This window comes from Rana temporaria, chromosome 3 (assembly GCF_905171775.1).
Source record: "Rana temporaria chromosome 3, aRanTem1.1, whole genome shotgun sequence".
NCBI classification, from domain to species: domain Eukaryota; kingdom Metazoa; phylum Chordata; class Amphibia; order Anura; family Ranidae; genus Rana; species Rana temporaria.
In genome coordinates this window covers 424837654-424851230 of record NC_053491.1, presented here as the reverse complement: position 1 = coordinate 424851230, position 13577 = coordinate 424837654, and the positions used below count along the sequence as shown (strand labels likewise).

At 40.5% G+C, this 13577-nt stretch overlaps 1 protein-coding gene across 7 annotated transcripts in view; it reads left to right on the top strand.

Annotated features, from left to right (window-relative positions):
- NSD3 (nuclear receptor binding SET domain protein 3) overlaps positions 1-13577 on the top strand; it is a 198281-nt gene that overhangs the window by 140641 nt on the left and 44063 nt on the right. For 4 of the 7 annotated variants that reach the window (XM_040346228.1, XM_040346227.1, XM_040346231.1 and 1 more), the window contains exons 12-13: positions 1561-1758; positions 5718-5891. In XM_040346228.1, coding sequence (XP_040202162.1) covers positions 1561-1758; positions 5718-5891 — 372 coding nt within the window. Of the gene's footprint in view, positions 1-1560; positions 1759-5717; positions 5901-13577 lie in introns of all 7 variants that reach the window. The other 3 variants (XM_040346229.1, XM_040346226.1, XM_040346225.1) reach the window with 1 other exon arrangement.

Genomic DNA, 13577 nt, shown 5'->3' with positions numbered 1-13577 from the left:
TATGTAACTCTATCACCCACTTGACTGAAGTACATATAAGTAACCTGGGGGAGAAGGTCTCTTTTGTATTGATCTCCTATAGTCCTATGTGATGCAACTCCTATGTAATTATTTACTCCTATAGTGGTTGTGACAGATGATTCAGCTCAAGTGTTTCCCATATTCAAGACAGTCCACTTCTTCAGGATTTAAAGGGTCAACCAAAATAAACATGTTGGAGATCATGCACTTACATACAGTGGGTATAGAAAAGAATCAACCCCCCCTTTTAAACTAATCCCACTTTCTTGCTTTGCTGCCTAAAATGAAGACAGACACAGTTTTTGTTTTATCCAGCTGTATTTGCAACTTATAACATCCAATTGAAAGTTATAACACCAACATGTTATGCAAAAATAAAAAATAAATAAAACAGAATCACTGAGTTGGAAAAATGACCCCCCCAAAAAAAAAATTACTTGTAAACTCTATCAGGTGTAGCTAATCACCTTCTCAGTGGCAAACAAAGACATTTGACTTTCAACTGTGATCAGCTGTGGTCATATAGATTAGCTCAGCATGAAAAGAGCTTTCCTGGAGCATTTCAGTCCCAGGAGTGCAACTGAAGAAAACAATCAACTATGGGTGGCAAGGCACTGTCAAAAGATATCTGAGATAAAGATGTGGACAGGCAAGAGATGATTACGAAAACATTTCAAAGCACAGTGAAGTCTATTAAGAAGTGAAAGTGTGTATTGAAATTCATACACACACATATGTCTTGGCATACGTTAGCTGTATGCTGCCAGGATCAATCCCTCATCTTAAATCAGTGAAAACTAGGGATGTCAATACCCCATGGAGATGCAAAGGGGGATTAATACAGAGGGTGCGAGTGTCCTATCACCCAAACACCAAGCACATTACACAGGGCATCCCAGACATTAGCTTTATGTCAGATTTACACAGCCCTGTGACACTGCATGGCCAGCAGACCTTTTCTTTACTTCATGTCAGCTAGGTCTTATCCCTGCCCTAGTCTGTGATTAGGCAATAAGGAAGAAGCAGGAGACTGATGAGCTCATCTCTCTGTTACTCTAAACCAGGGATCTCCAAACTACGGCCCTCCAGCTGTTGCGGAATTACACGTCCCATGAGGCATTGTAAAACTCTGACATTTATAGACATGACTAGGCATGATGGGAATTGTAGTTCCTGAACAACTGAAGGGCCATAATTTGGAGACCCCTGCTCTAAAACCCTTCTCTTCAGCATGTAGCTGGTTAGCACATTAGCATTGCAGCACAACTGATTGGCTCCATGTGCTGTTTCTGCCTCTCCAAGCCTGAGCTCTCCTGTACTGGGGGATGCAAGAGACTGATACCAGGCCAAATACTGGTAATGTTTTTTTAATGAATACTTATATGCATGAACTGGTGGTTTTTTTTTGTTTTTTTTGCCTGGTGTTTGGTTTTAAATCTGTTATGCCAATCAAGCAAGGTACAGCAAAGGAATTCTTTTTTTTCTCAGCAGAGTTTGAAATGCTTTTTCTAATTAAATGTTTATTTATGTTTTGAACAGGTCTCCACACTTGTTTCTCTTGCAAGATACCCAGTACTAGTATCAAGCGCTGTTCTGTACCTTCATGTGGAAAGTTTTTCCATGAATCCTGTGCCCGCCAGTTTTCAGCAACGGTCTTCGATTCAAAGGGCTTCCGGTGCCCACACCATTGCTGCAGCTCCTGCAGTGCTGACAAGGACACGTATAGAGCCTCCAAAGGTGAATTGAGGTTTATGGAGCATGTAGAGCCTTGGTTCACAACTTGCAGCCCTTTGCTACTTTCCAGGCAACCACTGTTCTAGAGCGTATTGCATTCCATGCACAATATAAAGATAATATATTTTCCACTAAATTACCTAGGGGTCTATGTATAGAAAATTCAGCTGTCACGTTATACTACCTAATACAGTCATTTCCCATAACTGCCAAATACATCTAGGGGCCATATTTCCAGATTGAGGTATTTGAAGAAAAATACTGCATTATGGCCACTAGGTGGAGCTGAGGATCATAGGAAATTGGTTAATTGTAACTGTAAGCCCTGGCCAAAAGTTTTGAGAAGGACTATAATTTTCACAAAGTCTGCTGTTCAGAGTTTTTAGATCTTTTTGGCAAATGTTACTATGCTATACTGAAGTATAATAACAAGCATTTCATAAGTGACAAAGGCTTTTTATTGACAATTACAATTACAAGTTTATGCAAAAGAGTCAATATTTGCAGTGCTGACCTTTGTTTTTCCAGACTTCTGCAACTCGCCCTGACATGCTGTCAATCAACTTCTGGGACCCATCCTGACTGATGGCAACCCATTCTTGTATAATCAATGCTTGGAGTTTGTCAGAATTTGTGTTTTTTTTTTTTTTGTTCACCCGCCTCTTGAGGATTGACCACAAGTTCTCAATGGGATTAAGGTCTGGGGAGCTTCCTACCCATGGACCCAAAATGTTGATGTTTTGTTACCCAAGCCACTTAGTTATCACTTTTGCATTATGGTAAGGTGTTCCATCGTGCTGGCACAGCCATTGCTCATCACCAAACTGTTCTTGGATGGTTGGGAGAAGTTGCTCTCGGAGGATGTGAATGGTACCAGGATGCTTTACTGTTGGCATGGCACAGGACTTATGGTCACTGGAAGGAAGAGAGGAAACATCCCTGGTGCCACACATTCACTGAGTCATATGTTTGTATGAGAGAGACAACCTCAGCCTGGGCTCCCACCCAGCCATGCCCCTAGCGGGTGTGGCATGGTGGGAGCCCAGTATGAGGTTGTCTCTCTCATACCACCATAGGACTCCGTGGATGTGCAGCACCAGGGATCTTTTCTCTCTTCCTTCCAGTGAATACAGAAGCTGGGGCGATCTCCATCCCTTGCTGGCACTCCTGCAGTGGTTGTAGCATCACCCACACTATTCTCCATAGTGATCGACCTTGAGCGGCACACTACACCACCTGGGGGTCACAGGACTGATGGTAACACTCACCTTTTCTTCTCTGGGCAAGGTTTTTTTCTGTATGCCCCAAACAATCGGAAAATGGATTCATCTGAGAAAATTACTTTACCCCAGTCCTCAGCAGTCCAATCCCTGTACCTTTTGCAGAATATGAGTCTGTCGCTGATATTTTTCCTGCAGAGAAGTGGCTTCTTCGCTGCCCTTCTTGACACCAGATCATTCTCCAAAAGTCTTTGCCTCACTAAGCAGGAAAATGTGCTCACACCTGCCTGCTGCCATTCCTGAGCAAGCTTTGCACTGGTGGTGCCCCGATCACGCAGGTGAATAAACTGTAGGAGATGGCCCTGGCGCTTGCTGGACTTTCTTCAAAACAATTGAACCTCTCTCCTTGAAGTTCTTGATGATCGGATAAATGGTTGATTTAGGTGCAATCATAGTAGCAGCAACATCCTTGCCTGTGAATCCCCTTTTGTTCAAAGTAATGATGACTGCACGTGTTTCTTTGAAGGTAACCATGGTTAACAAAAGAAGAACAATGATTTCAAGCACCACCCTCCTTTTAAAGCTTCCAGTCTGTCATTTTAACTTAATCAGCATTACAGAATGATTTCCAGCCTTGTCCTTGTCAGCACGGGAACATGTGTTAACGAGACATGATGTCAGCTTGTCCTTTTGTGGCAGGGCTGAAATGCAGTGGAAATGTTTTTTTTTTGGGGGAGGATTACGTTTATTTTCATGGCAAAGATGGACTTTGCAATTAATTGCAATTCATCTGATCACTCTCCATAACATTCCGGAGTATATGCAAATTGCCTCCATAAAAACGGAGGCAGCAGACTTTGTGAAAATTGATATTTGTGTAATTCTCAAAACTTTTGGTCAGAGCTGTATTCTTTGAAAGTTCCAGTAGATATTCAAATGTGTCTATCAAAATGTAAACAGTCTTTTGGTATGTTTAAAAAAACCTTGTTTTCATGTATACTTTGTTAATACATACAAACTATATATAATATACAGAGGCTGTTCTATTCAGACGTCATGTATGCAGGCTGCGCTTCCTCTTTTGTGATAGTGCACCAATGCAATAACTGGGCCAATTGCTTTGCTTTCCCAATTCAACTTTGTCAGGCTGCTTGTGGCTTGCATTCCAGTTTTTCTGTTGGAATGCTGATTTTCTGATGTATATTCCAGTGGATAGAAACTTGAAAAGTCTTTTAAAAAAATATATATTAAAAAAGTGTAGAACAGAAAAAATGTAAAATGGGAAAGTCACATCAGAAATGACACATCTGACAACCTAAAATGTGTACTCATTGAAAATTCACTTATATTTTTGCTTAAAAGCATTGTAAACTTTCAAATGTTTTTAATATTTTAACTGGGCATTAGTGTATTTTTATTCATTGTAATGTTTGTTCACCTTACCTTGTAATGACTAGCTCACCTTTTGTGAAAAAGGTTTGTACTGTCATGGCTGTTCGATCCTTCTATGTTCAAGCATTGCTGCAGCTAGCTTGTCCCTGTTTGTCAAAGGGATGAGACAACTTCCTGTGTCGGGTCACACAGCAACTGATGCATGCCTAGTTCCCCCCTCTGTGTTACATCATATATGTGGGAATGCTTTTGTGGTAAAACACATGGAGGTTGATTTAATAAAGGCAAATCCACAGTGCACTTGAAAGTGCAGTCACTGTAGATCTGAGAAGGACATGCAAGGAAAATAAAAAACAGCATTTTTGCTTGCACGTGTTTGGATGATAGAAATCAGCAGAGCTTCCCCTCATTTCAGATCTTCCCCTCAGATCTACAGGGACTGCACTTCCAAGTGCACTTTAGTGCAAAGTGGATTTTCCTTTAGTAAATAAACCCCATTGTCTCCAAACTGAAAGTGAACTCTCTGTGTGCCTGTGATTCAGATCTGCCTGCTTGTGTCTATCAGATCTAACAACTGTGTAGCTCTCACCTGCACCGAGAGACACAGGGTTTGTAGGATATATAGTTTTTGTACAGTAAGTGTCAGGTCTCACACTACAGACAGAGGTTATGAAATAACCTTTGCAGAGCAATGTCTCATGTTTCAACACAAACCTAAACTGCTGACACGTGAATGTGAAAATGTACTCTACAACATTGGCTGCTCATGCAGGGCAACAAATGACTCTGTGAAACTACAGGATCAATGCATATCTTATGCAAATGAAAAACACATGATTCAGATGGGAATATTTACCATGCCTTCAAGCAAACATATCCTTTGTCAATGCTTTAATTGCTCTCTGCCTAGCAGCACAAACTCCCTTTTTATCTCCACTCTCCGCTGCTGTATTTATGGGTTTCGGAGAAAATACCCAGTACTTTGAGATATAGAAAAGCATGGGACTTCCTCCCCTTTTTTTTAAGGTGTCAGCTCTGGTGCATTGTGATCAGCACAACGCTGTCACATGACATAAGCTTTAACTACAGTGTCTCAGGGCTTACACAGGGCTTCCCTTCCTTGCTTTGGACAGCTAAATGGAGTGGTTGGAAAGAAAGGGAAGAGTATATGTTGCTGGGGTGAGGGGCATTAAAGCACACCTTTATGAGAAAAGTGTATGATTGCATTAAGTAGCATTTAGCAGCTGTAGCCTTTATAATGCAGTAAAAATATATATAGCTAAGTTTTACTTTATGAGTAGCCTTTGAAGGCATTCATATGAGGTTTTCATTGTGTCTTTCTCTTTTCAGGGCGCATGTTACGCTGTGTACGATGCCCAGTGGCGTATCACAGTGGAGACAACTGTGTGGCTGCAGGCAGCCTCATCCTCACTGGTAATCTCATCATTTGCAGCAACCATTCCAAGCGCAGTGGACATTCTTCCTCTGCTGTCAACGTGAGCTTCTGCTTCGTTTGTGCTCGAGGTAAGCAATGTGAGTTATGTGATGATTTTCACTATGCAGTTTCTGGGTAATATCAGAATCACCCTTTGAGTAACGTGCAAAAGATTGGCTAAGGCACTGCAACCGAGACACATGCATTAAATACACCTACTAGGTGCAAAACTGGGGCAGACATATTGCCAAACACAGTATTTTTACATATGTAAAGAGTAGGTCAGAGTGGATGCTAAACTAGGAATGGGAGAAGAAAGGAAAGAAAATATAAACAAAGGAAACATGCACTTCTGGGGACAAGCAAAATGCATCACTGAGGGAAGGCAGGGTGTATAATGGAGATATAGGAGTGTGACCTTCCAGGGAGGGAAATACGGAGAGATGGTTTAGGTTTATAAGTCGTTAGAAGTTAAAAAGTTATCCAGGAAAGAGATAGGGGATTATTTTTAAAAATGTAAGAAACAAACATTCGCCACACAAGTTGGGTTGTTGCCCATAAATCCTTGTTTAATTTCTTGGGGGGGGGGGTTTAATAGCTGAAATGGGCAAGTTATCTTTTATCTTTTCTCTGTTTTATTACACACTTATGTGTTTTTAGAACGGGTTGTTTATGCGTGATTAACAGCCCTCAGCTTAAGGTATTAATCCTGACAATCTTTTTTTTGTGAGTTAAACAGAGTAGGGAAGGGTTACAGCCTCTATCAGGTTATTATTTCTTTCATTACTGGGGGCAGAATGAGATAATAGAATACCGATGAGGTTCTACACTTCCCTCACTGTGTTATTGTGTTGTTCCCTTGTTAGAGAGACGTCCCTTCTGGAAATGAGGAAAATCTTTCTTTTGGGGAGGTACTATGAGGACAGGAGGCAATGATACAGATAGGTTTGGATTCTTCCACATTCTGTCCAAAGCAAAATAGAAAGTATTTTCTGGCATTACACTTTAACCTTGAATATTGTAAGCTGTGTAAAGCCTGAGTCCTTGTCTGAAATTTGCACTGAACAAGATCCATTGTTAGGGGAAATGCTGCCATGAACTACTGCCTGAACAGAATAGTTCTTTATGGCATGTAACGTCTCTCAGTTGATCTTTTTATTTTTTTAAGGACATTTGTTTTAGTGTGGGGTTAGACTATGAGGGTAAATAGGGAAACCATGCAAACAATGCTGATAACTTTATTTTCCAAAATACAATTTTCTTCCATGTTTGATTAACACATACCGGTAGTTTATTCTGTACGCAGTGCTGGTGTTCATTATGCAAGATTCAGTAATCCATAGCTTTTACTTAAAGGTCTTTTGTTTATTTTTTAATAAAGTTTGATTGCTGTGGGTTTGTGAATTTTGTACATCATCATTGCTACGTACAATACTGAACAGATCTAGTCATTCTGAAGTTGTTATCTATTTAGTTTCAGGAAGCTGGCACTGCCAGGATGCTGAGATTTGTAGATTTATATATGATACGAAAGAATTGTAATTCCACCACATTTGGATGGCCTATAACCAAGACAGGAATTATACTCCCAGCCCCCTATGCTAGCTGTTTTCCTTCTACCCCAGCTGATGGGCTAGAATCACAAGATCAGACTATATAGCCACACAAGGCACACTGAGAGGTTTAGGGAGACAGTCTACCCAATCTACCTCAGTATACATAGACCAACAGGTTGAAGAGTAGGGAAAACAGTGACCCCATTCTGTTGGTCGCTGTTTGCTATGTGTATGGACACATTAGGCAACATGAATTGTGTTTGGCTGTGTGCTGCCCCTACCGTCTAAGGCCATGGTCTATACTGGCTATAGACAAATCCAACACTGACCATAAATAACTGGTCTAGTTACCATCCAATTCAGAGCGTGATATTAATTACATTCTACTTTTACTATTGCAATACCACGTGGATAATGGAAATCCACAACCAAGATATAGAAAGCATCAAACATGCACAAAAACATAGATAAAACCTGTACCCCTAAAAATATTGGTACTGGCCTCTCGCCTGTCTCGTCATGTCTTTTAGGTACAGCTTAAACATGCATTACAGTGCGCCTGAAATGCAAAGGTGTAAATGGGCCTTACGATATATTTTTTGTTGGTGCTTGTGATCCCTTTGTACACTTTATGTGTCCAAAAGTTTGTGAATACCCTTGTGCCATCAACCTTGTATTTAGGAGAATGCTATTTTATGTTCCAGCATGACTGTGCCCTATGCACAAAGCCAGCTCCATATAGACATGGTTTAACAAGTTTGGCGTGAAGGAACATGAGTGGCCTTCTCAAGGCCCTGCTTCAGGGCTAAACTGGAACATTAATCACCGTTTTTCTAGTAGATTCTACTTAATGGCTAATAAACAGCACCATCAATGATATTTTATTATCAAACCCTTAGTGAAATCAACCTATTAGCTGACCTATTTTGAACGAACTACCTTGCTATTTTTGGTAAGGGGTCACCAGGCTAGACCCCCATTCACACCTCTTTTACCAGAGCTTCCAAAGGATCCTGTCTGTATTTTATGTGGGTGGGTGTTTACAGAATAGCTGGGTGAAAGTGTCTTAAAGCAAGCCATCACCTTAACTTAGTATCCAGGTAATGTATAAAAATAAACCTGGTCTAATTTTCTGCTCATGAGATCACTCCGCCACAGAGTGATATTCGATTAGTGCTGCTGGGATCTTGAGCTTTATGAATTGGGGACATTTCCAAAACTGTGTTGTATATAACGTTATGTTTATTGTGAAAACTGCTTGATCTAGCTTGGTGAGAATTTTTTGCTTACTTAGAAATACTTATATGTGTCTATTGCAAGTGTAATGGTGATAATAAGATTTATAGAAGACCCTAGCAACAAATGTTCCAGAATGTGTTAAATTCCCTGACCAGATGAAGCCTCTAGATTATTTTGTTCTCATTTATTCATATTCCCTTCATCGTTTTTCTTTGTTTCCTCAAACTCATTACTCATATTAATGTGCTTTGCAAACAGCAAATACACATGATAAAAACCATAAATCAGAATCTAGCCCATGCATGGATCACATGAGCTAGTAACGTCAGTACATGGAATGGTTCATTAAAGGTTCACACAGATGAGAACAGAACACAGAACAGGTCAACATCAGGACACTGTATTTATTGTAGTATGTGCAAGGGAAGAGCTCTACAATAGACACTTTCATCTATTAGCTATACAGTTATATTTCATAGAGAAATTCAACATTTAAAAATATATATTTGCAGTCAACTCCACCTTTTTGGAAATTAAGAATAAAAACGTTATCCAAGAATTGTAATTCCTTTTTGGTTTGGGCATGATAGGATGCAATCTCCTGGTCTATTTGTGGCAATTTACACACAGCTTCTAGAGTATATATAAAGCCAAAACCTTTTTGTTTTGGGTATTGTGGTGCATTCTCTCTCTATTTGTCTTGGTGACCATTGTTCTCCAGTGGAGAAAGAGATGGGAAAATCCAAGGTATGAGTTGTCCCCAGAACAGGAACAGAGGCAAAATTTTCCAGTGGGAACGCTTGTTTGATGACACCTATCTAAAAGGGAATTCCGCTAACTTTGGAGAATTTTTTCTCTCACTTGTTGCGTCTATAGGTCAGAAAGTGAAGGGAAATCTCCATAGATAGCAAAAAAAAAAACAGATAGATTTTCCTTAGTGTACACTAAATTCAAAGAAAATGTTTTGGCTTTACATATTTTTAAAGTTTAGCAGCATTGTCACTAAGTCATTAATTGCCCATAGGAGTTCCTCACCCTCTATTTTCTCTTGGAATGCCAAGTCCAACCTACTTAGCAGCTCTCCTTAGATATACCGGCCAGGGCCTGGCAGGGTATCTACTTTAAAACATTTTCTCCAGTGATATCTCCTTCTTTTGAAATATCCTCTAATAATCAAATCTAATATCTTCTAATAATCTCTGAACCAGTTTCCCTTGTGATGCAGCCAGTCGGAGATAGACATTAATTGAATAATGCACACATTAGTGAGAGACATGACCGTGCAGACGTGATTGAATGTTTCATATAGCTTCTGGGATTTAACTGTTTTAACAACTTAATATTTAATTTCATTCTGCATTTTACCTCCAGTATGGATAATTTCCACTTGGAGTCTCAATATTAAGCCTTTTCTTTAAAGAAGAATGTAAGCATTTCAAATTACCTTATCCACTGACCAGAAAACACTGCTGTCTATTTCACACATGAGCCTCAATTCAGCAAGGTAAGGATGTTTCTTTTCAAAAAGACAGTCCAATGAGAATTGAAAATTAAAGTCACATAGCTGAAAATGAATATCCTTATCCTTGTGTTTGTTTAGTGCATTGAGCCTATTATATTGCCTCTATTTCCTGGATATAAATTGTATACCGTAATAGAGATTTCATATCAGTGTTGGACTGCATAGACGCAGCTTTCCTGGTGTTTTTTTTTGCCTCCTTGGCTAAAAGACATTGGTAATTTGGACATTAATGTAGCCAGGGCTGGGATGTAAGGAGGTTGCTGATATCACAGGACCAGCATACCAGGAAATTTGACCTTTCTTATCAGCTCAGCATTGGCTCTGTATTAGAGTGTACCCAGAAACATGGTGGAGCCTGGCTGATTTTTTTCCACCAAAACATAACAGGGTACAATTTTTACTTAATTTACTTAACTGCGGGAGCAGTGTAGATTTTTCTGTACATGTATAAATATATATATATTTTTTTTTTGATCATCCATGGTAAACTTTTGAAGCTGGACTATCCAGCCTTTGGCTCAATCACCTTTCAGCATGCAAAAGTTCAGAACTAAAATAATGTCTGCAGCTGATGGCTCTCACATTTGATTGTGTGTGCTGATGAGGCAGGCTATATTACAGGATTTCTGGCCACACTAAAACATCATTGTCCAAAGTCATAATTTCACTCTTAAGCCAAAGTTAGACAAATGCTGATGATTGTAGCAGATTGTTGAGAAACAATAACCAATTGTAACCAGTTGTAAGTAGGTGCAAAAACATAGACTTCCAAAAGACCTCTTAAAAGCAAGATGTACCCTTTTGCCTTTAAAGTGCATGTAAAGCCAAAACATTTTTTCTGTTTAGGTAGGTTTTGAGTTGAGTTGAGAAAGGTTAGATGCTCTTTCCCTGCTATCTAAGGCCTAATTCACACTGTGCACACTATACACTCTAAACAAAACACTGCTAAATCCAGAGGCATGAATCTGCCATCCAGAATCATCCAGCCATGATTACCGGTCCCTAACTGCAGATAATCGCTGGCTGTGTGAAAAGCTGCAAACAATCATGGATAGATGAGGCCTCACATCAAACTATCATTATATTGTAATGGCTCAGCAGCCACAACTTCTTGCACACACACACACGTCATTCCATTGCAGGAATTTACAGATTCTTGCTGATGGAATTAACACTGTGTGGTTGGAAATCTTAAATTTTACAGTCATCTCCAGAACAGTTCCAGTGACAGCTGCCTAAGAAGGGATTTTTCTATTGTATATATACTTTAATGGCCATAACAAATGCTTCCTATGCATTAGCAGCAATTTTACATACAGTAAATACGTTTTTGGTCATACGTTATGTGGCAGAGGGCCAGTATTCTGGAATGTTGGATTATGCTGTCATCTTTAGGAGACTGGATAATGGCGAGGTATAGCCTCCCACTCCCACAATGCCTCAGGGTTTTGGTAGTGTCCTTAGCCGATTGGACATCTCACTGCTCCTAGAGAAACAAAACCATTTTATTTTTTATCAAGATATTTTTTCTTCTAGCAAGATTCTTCCATTGCTGCAAAGTCACTGAAGCTCATTTTTGACTGTACCCTCGCCCTGCCAAAAATAAGGTATGGGGCTGGCCTATAATGTCAGCCTCCAGGCACTGGATCCTGCTTTTGGTGCTTAAACATGTGGCGCAGTGTTGAGTTTGCCAGGGGTCCAGGGCTAAGGTGTCTCTGTCTGGTTGAACCCAGTCCCTGAAGACTCCTTACAGAGTATGCCCACCAGATGGGTGAAGACCACTGAATAGGGCTTGTACTTATCTCTCTGTCTATCTGCCTGGGGAAAGATGCAGGATGGAACACTGATATGGTAAGGACCCTTATCCATTAAAGCCTAGGTGTGCTGTGCCAGTCCTCTAAGAGTAAAACAGAAGAGCATACTGTGCAACACATTGGAAGTGGGCAGCAGGAGTGAAACTGTTTTCATTTTAAATCTGGCACTATATTGTTTACCAGTTGTTTGACCTAGGCGCCCTGTGCAATCTCCTTCTAGGTCTGGCACACTGCCCATGCATGTGCCATTTTGGACACACAGATTGATAAGCTTTGGGCATTGTTGGAGTGCCTGTGGCAAGTTGGTCCCTTCATTCTATCCCACAGAGTCTATCTCTGATCTTCTTGTTGCAGCAACTGCTATTACCCATTTGAATGTAAGATAAGTATGGTACTTTGTCCAGTTTTGAGGATTCAGCACATGAGGAGATTCAGAATATTGAACTATTTCCAAAAGCTATGATACAATTTCATGACTTATTTTTTTATTGTGCACACATACCTGGACTTAGAGCACCCTGCTTCAGCCTTGGCAATGTTCCCTAGCCTGGACTCTCTGTAAATGCTTCAAACTTTTAAAACTTTACCACTACACTCTCTTTTACAGCCTGTATTGTACAGTGACTGATCTTAGCCTAAAAAGATCTTCTCCCCTCCCAAGGGTTTGGCTAACAATATATTATTGAGTTTTGACTGATAAAAAAAAAAAAGTTGTGAACCCAGTTCAAAAATGATGTGAGGAATCAACCCAGTCTTTACTTCCCTCCACCCGGGGGATATTCTGGCCTTTTCTGACATCAAGAAGGCCTACTTACATATCCTCACCTCCCAGCTCATCAACGCTACCTACGTTTTGCTGTGGACATGCAACATGACCAATTTGTGTCCCCTCCTTTGGACTTTCTGTGCACCTTGAGTATTCACCAAGGTGCTAGCGCTGGTTCTTGCTCTGCTGCAGAATCCCCTTGACTCCCAAAACAGGCTTACTATGGCCTGGTGGATAAAAAGTCCTGTGCTGGAAATGGGATAATCCTTTCTCCTGGTGGCCTGGAAAGTTCTCCTGACAGATGCCAGCCTGAGTGCACAATGAGTCCTCGTTACTCTCCCGGTGCTAGGGACTTGAACAAGAATATTCTGGAGTTCTGAGCAATTTGTTTAACTCTTCAACCCTGGACCTCTTGACTACAGGGACATCAGACCAGGATTCTGTCAGACAATGCCATAGGTGTGTGGCTTACATCAACCATCAGGAAGGACCATAAAGTCTTGCAGCTCAAAGATGAGCAAATCTGATTCTCACTTGGATGGAAAGTGTCCAGCTCTGTCCACCTTGCATGTTCCTGACGTAGATAATTGGCAAACAGACTTCCTCAGTCGTCGGTGTCTATACTCAGGAGAGAGGTCTCTTCAACCTAAGGTGTTTCTAGACCTCTGTTGAAGGTGGGGAGTACTGTATTTGGACCTCTTGGCTTCCACGTTCAACAACAAACTGAGCTGGTTTATATTCAGGTCCAGAGATATTCTGGCTTTTACACTGGATGTTCTGGTGACTCTGCAGGATCAATTTAATCTAAGCTATGCTGTTCTTCCTATGATACTTCTTCCTTGCCTGCTCCACGGGATCAAGATAGAGGGCATTTCAGT